The following is a 14,560-nucleotide window of genomic DNA, read 5'->3' as shown; positions in this document are numbered from 1 at the left end:
GATTCAAAGAAGTGTTCACAGATTTAAAACCATGACAAGTATTAATGAAAATGTGTTGTGGTCCTTTGGTGTTGCGACTCTGTAGTAGCGAGTGAAAGGAACCCGATGGTCCTCTCTATACCGTTTGGAAAATCGAGACCTGTTTATGGAGGTATGTACCCAACTCGAAGCTGCGGGTTTTCTAAGAAAAATGAAAGGCTACAGCGAGAGATATTTTGACCAAACAGAGCGTTATACTGATTCTACATGTATATTTTTATTTTTTGATGGTGTGAGAAGACATTGTTTGCTGTGAGCATTATAGTTATGCAAAGCCTCGGTGTAATGCTTATAAATATTTTAAGTAATCTTTTCAAAATACTAATCAGGAGTACACCCTCCATTTCCTTATAAAAGGTCATTATGAAAAATACATTTTGCATCTATACAAGACCACCAACACTAATCAAGAAAAAAAATTAATGATGTTTTTTCATTTTAACAACTTATTTAATACTTGCATGCATGTACTCATAACGACACATAGCTATTTTCTTCTTATTCCTACCTTGCATGCATGCAGTGTATTAATGATGCCGGTTAATAAAAAGAAAAATTGTCTTGCAAAGTAGTCATTAAATTTTATCTTGATACCTGTAATTTGGAGTTTGTGACCTTGTAGAAGGGAATGTATAAAGGAATAGAGGGAATAATCAACATCGATGGATTCTAATCTTGAAGCAATCAAACAGATGATGATGATTCCAATCCCCACTTAATGGAATGTATAAGGGAATCAAACAAATTCTATTCTTGGAGTTTGTGACCTTGTATAACGGAATGTATAAGGGAATGTATAGGTATTACTTTCAATCTTGAAGCAATCAAACAAATGACGATGATTCCAATCCCCACTTAATTGCTTGCTCCGCTAATCTCGTCCATACCAAAGCATGACTGCAATCTCTCCTCGATCTCTTCCATCTCTGCCCTTCTTCTTTGCTTTTGCCTTTTGTATTTGGCCTTTGGCTTTGCTGATGCTAATGGTGTTGTTAATGGCCGCCACCTCGTGCTCCTGGCGACCTTAACCCCCCACTGAAGGAATCAGCACCACTTCTCTCTTCTACCTCCTGAGCATCTCTCTCTAATCAACTAACGGTGACGACAAAAAGTTGCATGTGTATCACTTATTGTAACATTAGAGTTCTTTCTATTTCTTACGTAGATTCTTTTTTAGAAACAATTTATCTGTTAAATCGTGTGTACAAAACTTGAAGCTTCAACGCTGGATCTCATGTCAAGATTTTTAGAACTAGATTTCATTTTAGTAACTACAGAAACAATCACCAGAAAATAAAAGAAAATCAAAAAAATGACAAAAAAGCCCAATTGAGTTTTTCACTTTTTTGGGAATCATAGGCTGTGTTTTCCCCTTTTATCAAGGAAGCACAATTGTGCTTCTCTTGTAAGCAAACACGTGCTTCTCGCAACAAGTTGTACTTTTCTCTTTTTTTGATGGAAGAAGTGTGTGCTTCTCAGGATGTTCTTTTCTGTTTTTGAAGCATGACTATGCTTATCGTGAAAAAAACTACTTCAAAGAAAAAAAATGAAATAACAGAAAGATTTCACCCAAACCTAGAAAAACCAAACAAAAACCAAAAAGCCAAAAAAATGCATGCAGAAAGAAAAATCTGAAATCCTGAGGGTGCGTCCAGAGCACGACACGTGGCCACATTTGGGTGCACCACTTGAAGCGCTCCACATGACAAAAAAGTGACCACTGTGGTTGCCCACGAAGGGGGAGACTAGTATGGGATCTCTGTTGGGGAACGTAGCATGAGAAACAAAAAAATTTCTACGCACATGAAAAACCTATCCATGGTGATGATCATCTACGAGAGAGGAGATCGGATCCACATACCCTTGTAGATGGCTAAGCGGGAAGCGTTAAGAAACACGGTTAATGTAGCCGAACATCTCCGCGATCCAAATCGCAAGTCGTCCCACGAACTCCGTACCGATCTAGCACCGAACTAACGACACCTCCGCGTTCAACACACGTGCATCTCGATGACGATCTCCGCCTTCTTGATCCAGCAAGAGAGACGAAGAGGTAGCTGAATTCTCCTGCAGCACGACGGCATGGCGGCGATGGTGGTGGAGCTACTCCAACAGGGCTTCATCGTACCGAACCGAACTAGCTATGGGGTGTCACGAAATGGTGGAGGGAGAGAGGGTTGCGCCAAAAGCCTCTCTCACCTCCACTATATATAGGTGGGAGGGAGGGGTGGCGCCCTAGGGAAAAATCCCTAGGGTTTCGGCCGGCTCAAGAGAGGAGGAGGAGTCCTCCTCCAACACAACTTGGAAGGTCGAGTCCTCCTTCCCCAATTCGGTTTGCCCCACCTCTCCTTTCCTTTCTCCTCCTTCGGTCGAATTGGCCCTTCTTAGGCTGGCCACCAGCCCACTAGGGGCTGGTGCGTCACCCTTGGGCCTCTTTGGTTCTCTCCCGGGTGGGTGGCCCCTTCCGGTGAAACTCCAGAACCCATTCGTCACTCCCGGTACTTTACCGGTAAAGCCCGAAAACCTTCCGAAAGCCAAATGGATACTTCCTATATATCAATCTTCGTCTCCGGACCATTTCTAAAACCCTCGTGACGTCCGGGATCTCATTCGAGACTCCGAACAACCTTCGGTTACCAACATCAATAATTCAATTATACCAAAACGTCAGCGAACCTTAAGTGTGCATACCCTGCAGGTTCGAGAACTATGTAGACATGAATGAGACACTCTTTGGTCAATATCCAATAGCGGGACCTGGATGCCCATGTTGGGGCCTACATATTCTACGAAGATCTTATCGGTTGAACCTCTATGTCAACGATTCAGTTAACCCCGTATAACATTTTCTTTGTCCTTCGGTATGTTACTTGCCCGAGATTCGATCGTCGGTATCTCCATACCTATTACAATCTCGTTACCAACAAGTCTCTTTACTCGTTCCGTAATACAAGATCCCGTGGCTAACTCTTTAGTCACATTGCTTGCAAGTCTAGTTTTGTGATGTTGTATTACCGAGTGGGCCCCGGGATACCTCTCCGTCATACGGAGTGACAAATCCAAGTCTTGGTCCATGCTAATATAACTCAAAGGACACCTTCGGAGATACCTGTAGAGCACCTTTATAGTCACCCAATTATGTTGCGACATTTTGTACACACAAGCTAGGCATTCCTCCGGTGTCAGTGAGTTACATGATCTCATGGTCATAGGAATGTATACTTGACATGCAGAAAACAATAGCAATAAAATAACACGATCACATGCTACGTTTATAGTTTGGGTCTTGTCCATCACATCATTCTCCTAATGACGTGATTTCGTTATCAAATGACAACACTTGTCTATGGCTAGAAAACCTTAACCGTCTTTGATCAACGAGCTAGTCAACTAGAGGCTCACTAGGGACATTGTTTTGTCTATATATCCACACATGTATTTGCGTTCCATTCAATACAATTTTAGCATGAATAATAAATGATTATCTTGAAACAGGATATATATTAATAACTATTTTATTATTGCCTCTAGCGCATATTTCCAACAATCTCACATTAGGTGAGATCAATGAGATCATTTTTTTTAAATGTACAAAATGTGTTCATGTATTCTCAATTTCTTTGTAGACACACATCAATATTTGATGCACAATGCCAAAAAGAATCATCTCCTAATTCAACCTACACAAATAGAAAAAAAAGACAAAATCTGATGTGAATAGTGTCAAAACTCACCCAAAGCTGCCACTATTCACATTCGAATATGTTTTTCTTGAATATTTCCACTTGTAGATCGAGTTTAGAGCTGGCTGTTTTTCGAGTTGTAGACACACCTCGTAGATATGTTGTCAAATAATTTCAGAATATTTCAGAATGTCCCAATATAAACTTTTGTGGTTGATCTCATTGATCTCACCTAATATGAGATCCTATACTAGTTGCTATTAGTTTCTTAGGATGGTCACCCTATCAACATATGTATGGGTGAGAATTATAGTGGCCCTTGGTCCATCAAAATTTCAGGAAATAGAAATGATACCCTGTGTGTATTGCTAGGGGGATTGGTTTTAATTATTTCAATGATATCTTGTTTTGTACGGAACAATAGTATTTGTATATATGAATTGAAATTTAAATGTATATAAATTATCATATCTAATTATTTTATAGTTATAGGATATTTGTTGGATATAAATAGCATGGACGATGCATATTAAGGTTTATATTTTCCCATACATGATGACTTGTTGAGTTGGTATAATTGCATGCTGAAGATTTGGAGATAACGATGATCAACTATTTAGGCATATGAAATGAATAGAAGTCGGTGATGAATCAACTCGTGATAATTTAGTCGCATGTTGTCAATGAAAAAAATATTTGGACCAATATATAAGGAGACTTGTCATAGTCTGATTTACATGAGATGGCAATGGGGAGCTATACTACATATACATCACATTCATAGTTCGCCCACCACATTCTTGCAAATTTCAAAAATGCATTTTCCCATATTCCTATTTGTGCATTTGATTACGGCGGCGAAGAATAAAAATCACACCTAATCATGTTTATCCCCCTCCCCTCTGCCAAACATCTCCCGGTTGTTTGGTTATCCCGATAACTAGGTTCACTTATAGTATCCTCCCACATAGTCCCACCATAAGTTGATGCTATGAGTGCATTTAGGCCATTAATTTCCCGTACATGTCATCCAAGCATAGGGGTTATGGGTCAAGGTTCAAAGGAGTGAGTGAGGTACCAAACAAAAGCCCAAGGCTTCTCGGGGGCACCGCCATCAGCACATGCAGGGTGCCACGTGTCATCGTGGTTCTACGTCTACCCCCTAGTTTGTGCTGGGGGAGGGGGAAAACGTGTCCGTTACTAAATTCGATGACGATGCATCTTTGGTCACAACATAGCGGTGTCTTTGTGCAGGCTTGGATAATGTGACAAAGCATCCTCGGCTCCAGTGCTTGGCGGTCTGGTTCGTATCCTCTCATACACGTGACTATGTCGTACCTTGGTCCAAACTGCTTGCTTGCAAGGTTAGCGTTCGATAGAGGGCCCTCTAGAACAACACTTCTAGTGGATGTGTGACAACAATGGCTGGTGATTTTATCCTGGATTTGCTTTTCATAGACTTTTGAACCCTTCTAGTTGTGCATTCATTGTGCAGCGTTAGCGCCGTTGTCTTATTTTAGCCTACCTTTCTTTGATCTTCTTTGTAAGGTGGTCACCGAGCATCTTTTATAATTCAATAGTTTAGGTTTATCTATAAAGTGGGACGACATATTATTTCATGAGCTCTCACATGTCCAAACTCGATGGGGGTAGACTCAGTTAGTGTAATGTTTTCCTTGAGAGTAAAATGCATCGGAAGCCCAAAAGTATTCTAGATGTGTCAGTTGATTGCTATAAGTATGAAAATGCAGAGGTCCTATGCAGGTTTGACCTGCCCACGTCGCACATTGACTTATGCCACTTCGCCCTATTTTGCAAGAAAAAATGCCCTCAAAAGTTATATCTTCTATTTTTTTTGGTTACCCTATGTACCGTGACATGTGAAAAGCATAGTGTACTCTAGACTCCGGGTGCAACTCCGTGTAAATGGTAGTTCGAGCTTTATTTTGACAATATGAGTGACGATCTCGCAATAGGATCCTTGCTTGTGTGAATTGCTACCTATTGTTATGCGGAGGTGATTTGTAGCACGCAGATGCGGGAGCACCCACCCCATCTTTTATGCCTTTTTTTGACTTTCATATTTGGAACTAATATATCTTTTGAATTGAAGTTCAATTAATGTTTCATTTGCCTATTTGTTCTTCTTGTGATGTCGGATTTCAAATAAATCACTTTTAAATTCATTTTAACTAAAAATGAAAACTTTATTAAGTTTCAACTGCTAAAACTTGATTGGGACGAATGGTAAATTCATCAAGTCTTGGAAACTAAAAATTGAGTCCACACGGAGAATCAAACAAGTTTGTCGATCGTAAGGCAATCACGCGGCCAGGCAGATGCATGCACGTGTGAATTTCTTTGTTGTTGTTCCTTTTTTTATGTAGCAGAATACTATATAATAAATTTCCTCAATAAGATTGATGTGTGCATTGATCGATGCAAAGATAAGGGGATTTCTCTCATTTTTGAAGAAAAATGTTCTTGTTCCAATGAATGAGTGGATTCAAACAAGATAAATGTAAGTGTAATCATCACCATAGAATTTGTAAGTTTGAAGTCATCTATCGTATTTATATATATTGACAAAACATTTACGGCTTTACAAACAAGAAACAATGTAGTGAAATGGAAGGTACATACATATAGACAAAAATACATGTATATACGTAATATTTGTAGACATATGTGGCAATGTATTTTCCTACTCTGTGGGGTAAGAAGGTTGCATGGCCAAGCCACACATACCACTCTTGTCGGAAATATCCTTCTCCATTCTCAGGTACCCGCTCTCGCCCCATGTCGTGCCCCATGAGTTTTTCAGCAGCCAATACTTAGTTCCGTCACTCGTCATGCCATATCCAATTGCTGCTATCCCATGGTCCAAATCAGTTCCGCAAGAGCCGGTGATTACCCCGCCGGAGTAGTGTTGAAATATGACATCCCCTCCATCCACAGCTACTGATACAGGCTGGTTAGCAACGGCTTTCATAAGAGAAGATTCATCGTTGGTGGGTACATCCTCATAGCCCTTGATGGTTGCAACACTGTTGCTTGCAACGCTGGTCTTGCACTGTCCGTCTTGTGCCGTGTAGGGGTAGTTGGACTCTGTGGTGAGGCCGCCATTCTTGATGATGAACTTGAAGGCGTCGTCCATCTCGCCACCCTCACAACCCTGATCAACACCATGTATATCACAATCAACCAGTTCTTGCTCAGACAACGAGATGAGCTTCCCTGTGCTCAACTTCACAATGCCCTCAGTTGCGGCCACAGCTGAAAATGCCCAACAACATCCTGCATATTGACATACTTAGTGTAATTTCAGTTATCATAGCAATATAATATACATACATACTGCATAAATTTGCTTACCACATTGGCCTTGGTCTTTGATAGGCGTGACAACGCCCTTGGTCCTCCAATCAACGGCCTCTGGAAGTGCACCAGTGCTGATATTGTTATACTTAAACCCAGTAGGAGCCCTATGGCCAATCCTGTTGAGGCCCTTGTTGGTCTTGCTTGCCTTGAACTCGTCGTTGGTGAGGTCGGTGAATTGGTTGACACCGAGCCAAAACTTGTGATTTCCAGCGTTGAACGACTCAATGAAGGCAACATTCGCCTTGAACACCTGAAACCGCTGCGCTTTCTCGGCACCGTCCTTATAAACACGGTTGTACTGCACCATCCACTGCTCGTGCTTCTCCACCATGGCCGCCGCATGGTCGCCGAGCTCACGAGCTGACAGCAAAGTGCTGCTGCATAAGCAGATGCAGCCGAGGATGGCAAGAAGCAAAGCCTTTGGGATGGCCATGATCTGCTCAAATAGTACTTGTACTACAATTAGCTTGGTGGTGCTTTGATCTATCAACTACGGATGGAAGGGGTGTGCTTATATAGCTGTAATCTTGAACATGTACGTAGAACACACGTTGTGCTCTAGGATGATGTGTGAATATTGATGGACAACGGCGTGGCCGTGAAGTTAATTACCAGATATGATAAATAACCTTGTGATTGTAGATAGTATGTTAGCTTAATCCAACTCTGCTCCCCGGAGTCAATGGTTGTGTTCAGTAAAAATATGAGCGGAAGTATGTTGCAGCTAGGGACCCTGTTTCCTTCTATCTAGGTGGGCAGGTGAATACAAAACAATGAGAAAAGGAACAGCCGGCCGTGCAAGTATTTGCAGCTACGGAATATACTAAAATGGTCCAACAGAAGCAAAGATAAAACCAAGTTCAAAGATGCACGACGATGAGGCAATAAAGAAACAACAGAGCATCAAAACCATTCGAAGTTTTCTTAGGATGGTCACCCTACCCACAATTTTTTAGTAATCTCTACCCACCGATGTATGTGTAAGAATTATAGTGGGCCTTGGTCCATCAAAATTTCAGGAAATAGAAATGATACCATGTGCACGTCACTGCAGGGATTGGTTTCCAATTATTTCAATGATATTGGGCTGTATGAAAAAATATTATTTGAGTTAATAATATAATAACTGAAACTAAAATGCATATAAATTCATTGTACCCGATTATTTTATAGTTGTAGGATATTTAAATATAAGTAGCATGAATGATGCATGTTAAGGTTGGTCTCTTCTCATTCATAGTGACATGTTAAGTTGACATAGTTATATGCCAAGAGATTTAGAGGTTGTCAGATGGAAGCGTTCCTACTCCCTCGAGAGGAGCCGCGCTGTTTATTTATATTGGGTAAAACCCTTGCCTTGGTTTACAAGAAAAGGAATACCACCCCTTGTAGGATTCGGTAGTTTAAGGGAGAGATAGAAAGAGATAGAGGTAGGTTGAGATTACAACAATAAGATATCTCTAAGTCTAACACCCTCCCTTAATCTTAACTATCCTATATTAAGATTCCTCTTGAATTCCTCGAATGGTTTGACTCGCAAGGCTTTAGTGAATCCATCTGCAACTTGATCTCTGGAAGGAATAAACCGTATGTCCAACTTCTTCTCTACAACCCTTTCTCTGACAAAATGAAAGTCAATTTCTATATGCTTTGTCCTGCCATGAAACACTGGATTTGCAGAGAGATATGTGGATCCTAGATTGTCACACCACAAACATGACACACGATACTGTTTAACTCCCAGTTCATTTAACAGTGATTCAAGCCAAATAATTTCAGCAGTTGCATTTGGTAATGATTTATACTCAGCTTCAGTACTTGACCTGGATACTGTGGCTTGTTTTCTGGCACTCCAAGATATAAGATTAGAACCAAAGAACACTGCAAAACCTCCAGTTGATCTCCTATCATCACTGCATCCTGCCCAGTCAGCATCAGAGAAGGCACTAACAAGAGTGGATTTAGAGTGTTTAACTTGGAGACCCAAGCTCACAGAATACTTTATGTACCGTACAATTCTTTTGACAACAGTCCAATGTATACTAGTAGGTGCATGAAGATACTGACAAACCTTATTAACAACAAATGAAATATCAGGTCTTGTCAGTGTCAAGTACTGCAGTGCTCCTACTGCACTCCTATATTTTGTGATCTCTTCTTCCTTTAGTGGTTCACCTTCAAAAGCTGATAGTTTTTCTGAAGATGACAAAGGTGTGGGTGAAGGCTTACAATTCTTCATTCCCATTCGAACCAGAAGTTCAGTGGCATATTTTTCTTGATTCAACACTATGCCATCTTGAATTTTCTTTACCTCAATACCCAAGAAGAAATGTAGATCACTAAGATCCTTTAATGCAAACTCTGAACTCAAATCATGCAAGAGGGCATTAGTGGCACTTTGTGAGGAGCTTGCAACTATGATATCATCAACATATACTAGCACAAATATAGTTGTATTTGCCTTGTTGTAAATAAACAGAGAAGTGTCAGCTTTGGATGCAACAAAGCCTAAATGTTTCAACTGTGAACTTAACCTTGAGTACCATGCCCTTGGTGCTTGTTTCAGACCATAGAGTGCTTTGTCAAGCTTGCACACATAATGAGGTACCCTTTTGTCAACATACCCAGGTGGTTGTCTTATGTAAACCTCCTCTTCCAGAACACCATGTAAAAACGCATTCTGAACATCTAGCTGTCTCAAGCTCCATCCCCTGGATACAAATATAGCTAACACAAGTCTAATAGTTGCAGCTTTAACCACATGACTGAAAGTATCCTCATAGTCCAAACCATACCGCTGCTTAAAACCTTTTGCAACTAAACGAGCTTTATACCTGTCAATGGAGCCATCTGCTTTCCTTTTGATTCTGTAAACCCACTTACAATCAATGACATTTTCACCTCTCTTTTCTGGCACAAGATGCCAAGTCTTGTTTCTCATGAGTGCTGAATACTCTTCATCCATTGCATGTTTCCATTTTGGATCTCTAAGTGCATCATCCAAGTTTGCTGGTTCTCCTGCTACACACAACATGCCATATGGAATAGTGCCATCAGTTCGAACCTTTGGATTTTTATACCTCTTTGTGACCGAGTTGTGACACAAGAAGTTGCAGCTGGTTGGATTTTGCTTCTTCGTGTTGGTTCTGGTTGTGGCACAGGAAGTGACGCATCCGTCTCGGTTGCAGAGGATCCTGAGCCTCTCTCGAACTCGCTGTTCACAGGGGATCCCGAGGCCGCCTGTGTTGCCTGTGGTGTGGCTGACGTCCCTGAAGAAACCGCCGCAGAAGATCCTTCGTTGCCAACCGCGTGCATGCATGCATGGGAGAAAGATCCCGACGCGGGTCCCACCAAATCTGCAGTCGCTGTCGTACCTGGCGCGGTCGGTTCTGTCATGGGTCCCGCCGGTGTGGCTGCTGTCGGCCCGCGCGTGGGACGCGGTGCAGAGGGCCCCGCCAACGCGGCTGCTGTCGGCCCGCGCATGGGACGCGGTGCGTTCCCGCCTAACGTGGAGCTGGCTGATTGGTGCGGGGCGAGGGCGGCGCTGACCGACGTACGGGATTGCGCGCGCACAGGAGTTTCAGGTGCTGTCGCCGCCGCCAGATCTTCCTTGTGTTCCGCGTCGCCTTCGTCTTCTTCTGCTGCATGCAATATAGGTGGCAAATCTCCAAAGTTTTGATCATTTTCTTCACCATTTTCTGCACCGATTGCTGCTGTAGATTCTTGCACACACGGAGGTAATTCTCTGGTAATACAATCATCAGTTGGGTTAGTACAATTGTCGCCCCCATGATCGGAAGTTTGGAGATGTGGTGGAAGGAGAAGAATGGCTTGTTTGAGAAGTGCTCCTGCATTGGGATGAAGGGTTTCGAAGGGAAAAAGTGACTCATCAAAGCCACATCACGTGAGATATAGACTCGGCCAGTAGAAACATCTAGGCATTTGACTCCTTTATGAATGTGACTATATCCAAGGAAGACACATTTTTTTGAACGAAACACAAGTTTGCTTGTATGGCCTAAGGTTGGGCCAACAGGCACAACCAAAAACGCGGAGTGACTTGTAGTCAGGAGAGATGCCAAAAAGGCGAGTGATGGGTGTCTCAAAGTTGATGACTTTGCTGGGTAGCAGATTTATCAGGTAAGTGGCGGTTAAAAAGGCTTCATCCCAGAATTTTAGTGGCATAGATGAATTTGCAAGAAGAGCTAGTCCAACTTCAACAACATGGCGATGCTTCCTTTCGGCCGAGCCATTCTGTTGATGTGCATGGGGACATGCAACATGATGTGAGATACCAAGCTCTTGGAAAAATAGATTTAGCTTTCTGTATTCACCTCCCCAATCTGTTTGCATGGCAATGATTTTGGTGTTTAGTTTGCGCTCAACAAGATTTTGAAAATTCTTAAAGACTTGAAATACTTCAGATCATTTCTTGAGGAGATAGATCCATGTGAATTTGCTAAAATCATCAATAAAGCTAACATAATATGAGTGTTTGCCGACAGAGGTGGGGGCTGCCCCTCACACATCTGAAAACACAAGTTGTAAAGGAGCAGTGAAATACTGGTAGATGTAGGGTATGGTAGCTGATGACTTTTAGCTTGCTGATATGGATCACAAACAGACTCAACACTGGACTCATGAGAATAAGGAAGATTGTTCTTGCTAAGAACAAATTTGACAATAAGTGAGGAGGGATGACCTAGTCTACTATGCCACTTTGATGAAGAAGGCTTGACAACAACAAAAGCTTGTTTATTAGATGATGTTGATGAAGATATGAGCGGGTAGAGACCTCCCACGCATTTGCCCCTAAGAAGTATTTTCCTCGTGTCCAAGTCCTTGACCAAAAAGAAATATGGATAGAACTCAATGAGAACACGATTATCAAGAGTAAACCTATGAACAGAAAGAAGGTTTTTTGATGTTGTGGGCACATATATGACTTTTTTAAGGTGTAGGTTTTTCATGGGGGTTTTAACAATTGAACTTCCAACATGAGTAATTTTCATACCAGATCCGCCTACGGTGTGCACTTGATCATGGACACGGTATTTGTCTATGACCATCAGCTTGTCAAGTTCGCCTGTGATATGGTTGGTGGCACCGGAGTCGGCATACCGGTTGGTGTCGATGCCGTAGGAGTCGAAGGCGATATTGGCCTCCTTGTCTTCATATTCATCTTCCTCATAGCGATCCCAACATTCACGGGCACCCCCGCGATGATGTTTGAGACAAATCTGGCACTCGGGGTAGTCCCGGTGCAGTGGGCGCTGCTGCTGTTGTTGCTGAGACCGACCACCTCTCCTGTTGTTGCCGTTTGGAGAAGGGGACGAGGGTGAGCGTCTCCCTCGACCACGGCCTCTGCTGCCGCGCCCTCATCCTCTGCCGCGGTACTGGCCACGCCCCCTGTACGCCATGTTTGCAGAGGTATTGTAGCCAGCTTCTGGTCCGTCGCCGAGCATCTGCACCCGTTGATCGAAGGCGGAGATTTGAGCGAAGAGCTCGTCGACGGTGATGGAGGTTTTGACAGCACCGATTGCTGCCACAACCGGGTCATAGTCTCGATCTAGACCGGCAAGGACATAGTCCACCATCTCTGGATCAGAGACGGGCCGGCCTACAACAGCGAGTTCATCACCTAGGCTCTTCATCCGGGCGATGTAGGAGGTGCTCGACATGGAGCCCTTCTTGGTGGTGGCGATGGCAATTCTCAAATTTGTAATTTGAGATTGGGACTGCGAAGCAAACATGGTGATGATGGCAGTCCACAAATCAAAGGTGTTTTCTTTACTCACAACTTGGGCGAGGATTTCCTTTGATAAGAAATTGAGGAGATGGGAGAGAACTTGTTGATCTCTCGACAACCACGGTGCATAAAGGGGATTAGGCACCGTGATCATCTCTTGTCCGCGTGCTGCTGCTCCACTGTTTCCGCGGGTGCTGCATCGGATCCATCCAGGAGGCCGGTGACCCGCGCTCCTCGCAGGCCTGGCATTACCTGGGCTTTCCATAGGAGGAAATTCCCCTTGGTCAGCTTCTCGGCGGGCGGCGCTCCAAGGTTGAGGGCGACGGTGGCCGATGAAGAAGACATGGCGATCGGTTCTGTCGATCGATGGACTTTTGGTTTGGCTAGATAGATGGGAAGAGGTTGGCTCTGTATACCATGTCAGATGGAAGCGTTCCTGCTCCCTCGAGAGGATCCGCGATGTTTATTTATATTGGGCAAAACCCTTGCCTTGGTTTACAAGAAAAGGAATACCGGCCCTTGTAGGATTCGGTAGTTTAAGGGAGAGATAGAAAGAGATAGAGGTAGATTGAGATTACAACAATAAGATATCTCTAAGTCTAATAGAGATAATGAGGATCAACTATTTAATGGATATAAGTCAATGATGAAACAACACATTGTAGTTAGTCGCATGTTATGGCTGCATGCATCGATTGATGCAGAGGCCGGGGGCTTGATCCTCCTTTTAATAAAAAAAGTTAGTCGCATGCTGTCAATGGACAAAGATTTGGACGAATGTATAACGGGAACTCTCATAGTCCGTATACATGAGATGGCAATGGGGAGCTATACTACATGTACACCACGCTCACATGCTCACATCTAATCTTGTTTAGTCTCCTCCATGTTCCGCCTATCCTAGTTATGTTGTTTGGTTATCCTGAAAACTAGGTTCACTCCGTGTCCTCTCACCACAAGTTGATGCTATGAGTACAAAAACTTGCATTTAGGCTATCCATTTCCTACTGATGCCATTCGGGCATAAGAGCCACGGGCCACGGGTTCCTATGCAAGGAGTGGGGGAGGTACCGAGCGAAAGCCCAACACTTCGTGGCGGTGCCACCGCCACCGCTTGCAGGTGGTGTGTTTCTTCTAGGGGTGCTGTCGTGGTTTTACCTCCACCTCTTGTCCATTTTTTTGGGTGGGGGGATCATGTCCATTGGTAGATTCGATGATGGTGCGTTGCATCATTACCCTCTTGGGGGCGTTATTGTAGGCTTGGATACTGAGATGATGCATCTCCGGATCCATCATTTGGCGGCCTTGTATGTGTCCTCTCATACTGTTGGAAATATGCCCTAGAGGCAATAATAAATTAGTTATTATTATATTTCTTTGTTCATGATAATCGTTTATTATCCATGCTATAATTGTATTGATTGGAAACACAGTGCATGTGTGGATACATAGACAAAACACTGTCCCTAGTAGGCCTCTAGTTGACTAGCTCGTTGATCAAAGATGGTCAAGGTTTCCTGACCATAGGCAAGTGTTATCACTTGATAACGGGATCACATCATTAGCAGAATCATGTGATGGACTAGACCCAAACTAATAGACGTAGCATATTGATCGTGTCATTTTGTTGCTACTGTTTTCTGCGTGTTAAGTATTTGTTCCTATGACCATGAGATCATATAACTCACTGACACCGGAGGAATGCTTT

At 42.9% G+C, this 14,560-nt stretch overlaps 1 protein-coding gene across 1 annotated transcript; it reads right to left on the bottom strand.

Annotated features, from left to right (window-relative positions):
* Window positions 1-6,426: 6,426 nt before the first annotated feature.
* On the bottom strand, window positions 6,427-7,536 carry LOC123451163 (senescence-specific cysteine protease SAG39-like). The gene is made up of 2 exons (XM_045128174.1): window positions 7,098-7,536; window positions 6,427-7,019 (listed from the first exon to the last, which is right to left on the bottom strand). Exons 1-2 carry the CDS (start codon window positions 7,534-7,536, stop codon window positions 6,427-6,429), a joined length of 1,032 nt encoding a protein of 343 aa, XP_044984109.1.
* Window positions 7,537-14,560: the final 7,024 nt, after the last annotated feature.

This window comes from Hordeum vulgare, chromosome 4H, assembly GCF_904849725.1.
Source record: "Hordeum vulgare subsp. vulgare chromosome 4H, MorexV3_pseudomolecules_assembly, whole genome shotgun sequence".
Taxonomy (NCBI): Eukaryota; Viridiplantae; Streptophyta; class Magnoliopsida; order Poales; family Poaceae; genus Hordeum; species Hordeum vulgare.
The sequence above is the reverse complement of the archived record's forward strand: the minus strand, read 5'-3'. Positions and strand labels throughout refer to the sequence as shown.

Coding starts and splice junctions, on each gene's coding strand:
- LOC123451163 (XM_045128174.1), bottom strand. CDS start 7,536: ATGGCCATCCCAAAGGCTTTGCTTCTTGCCATCCTCGGCTGCATCTGC. Junction 7,020..7,097: donor CAAAGACCAAGGCCAATGTG/GTAAGCAAATTT, acceptor GTCAATATGCAG/GATGTTGTTGGGCATTTTCA.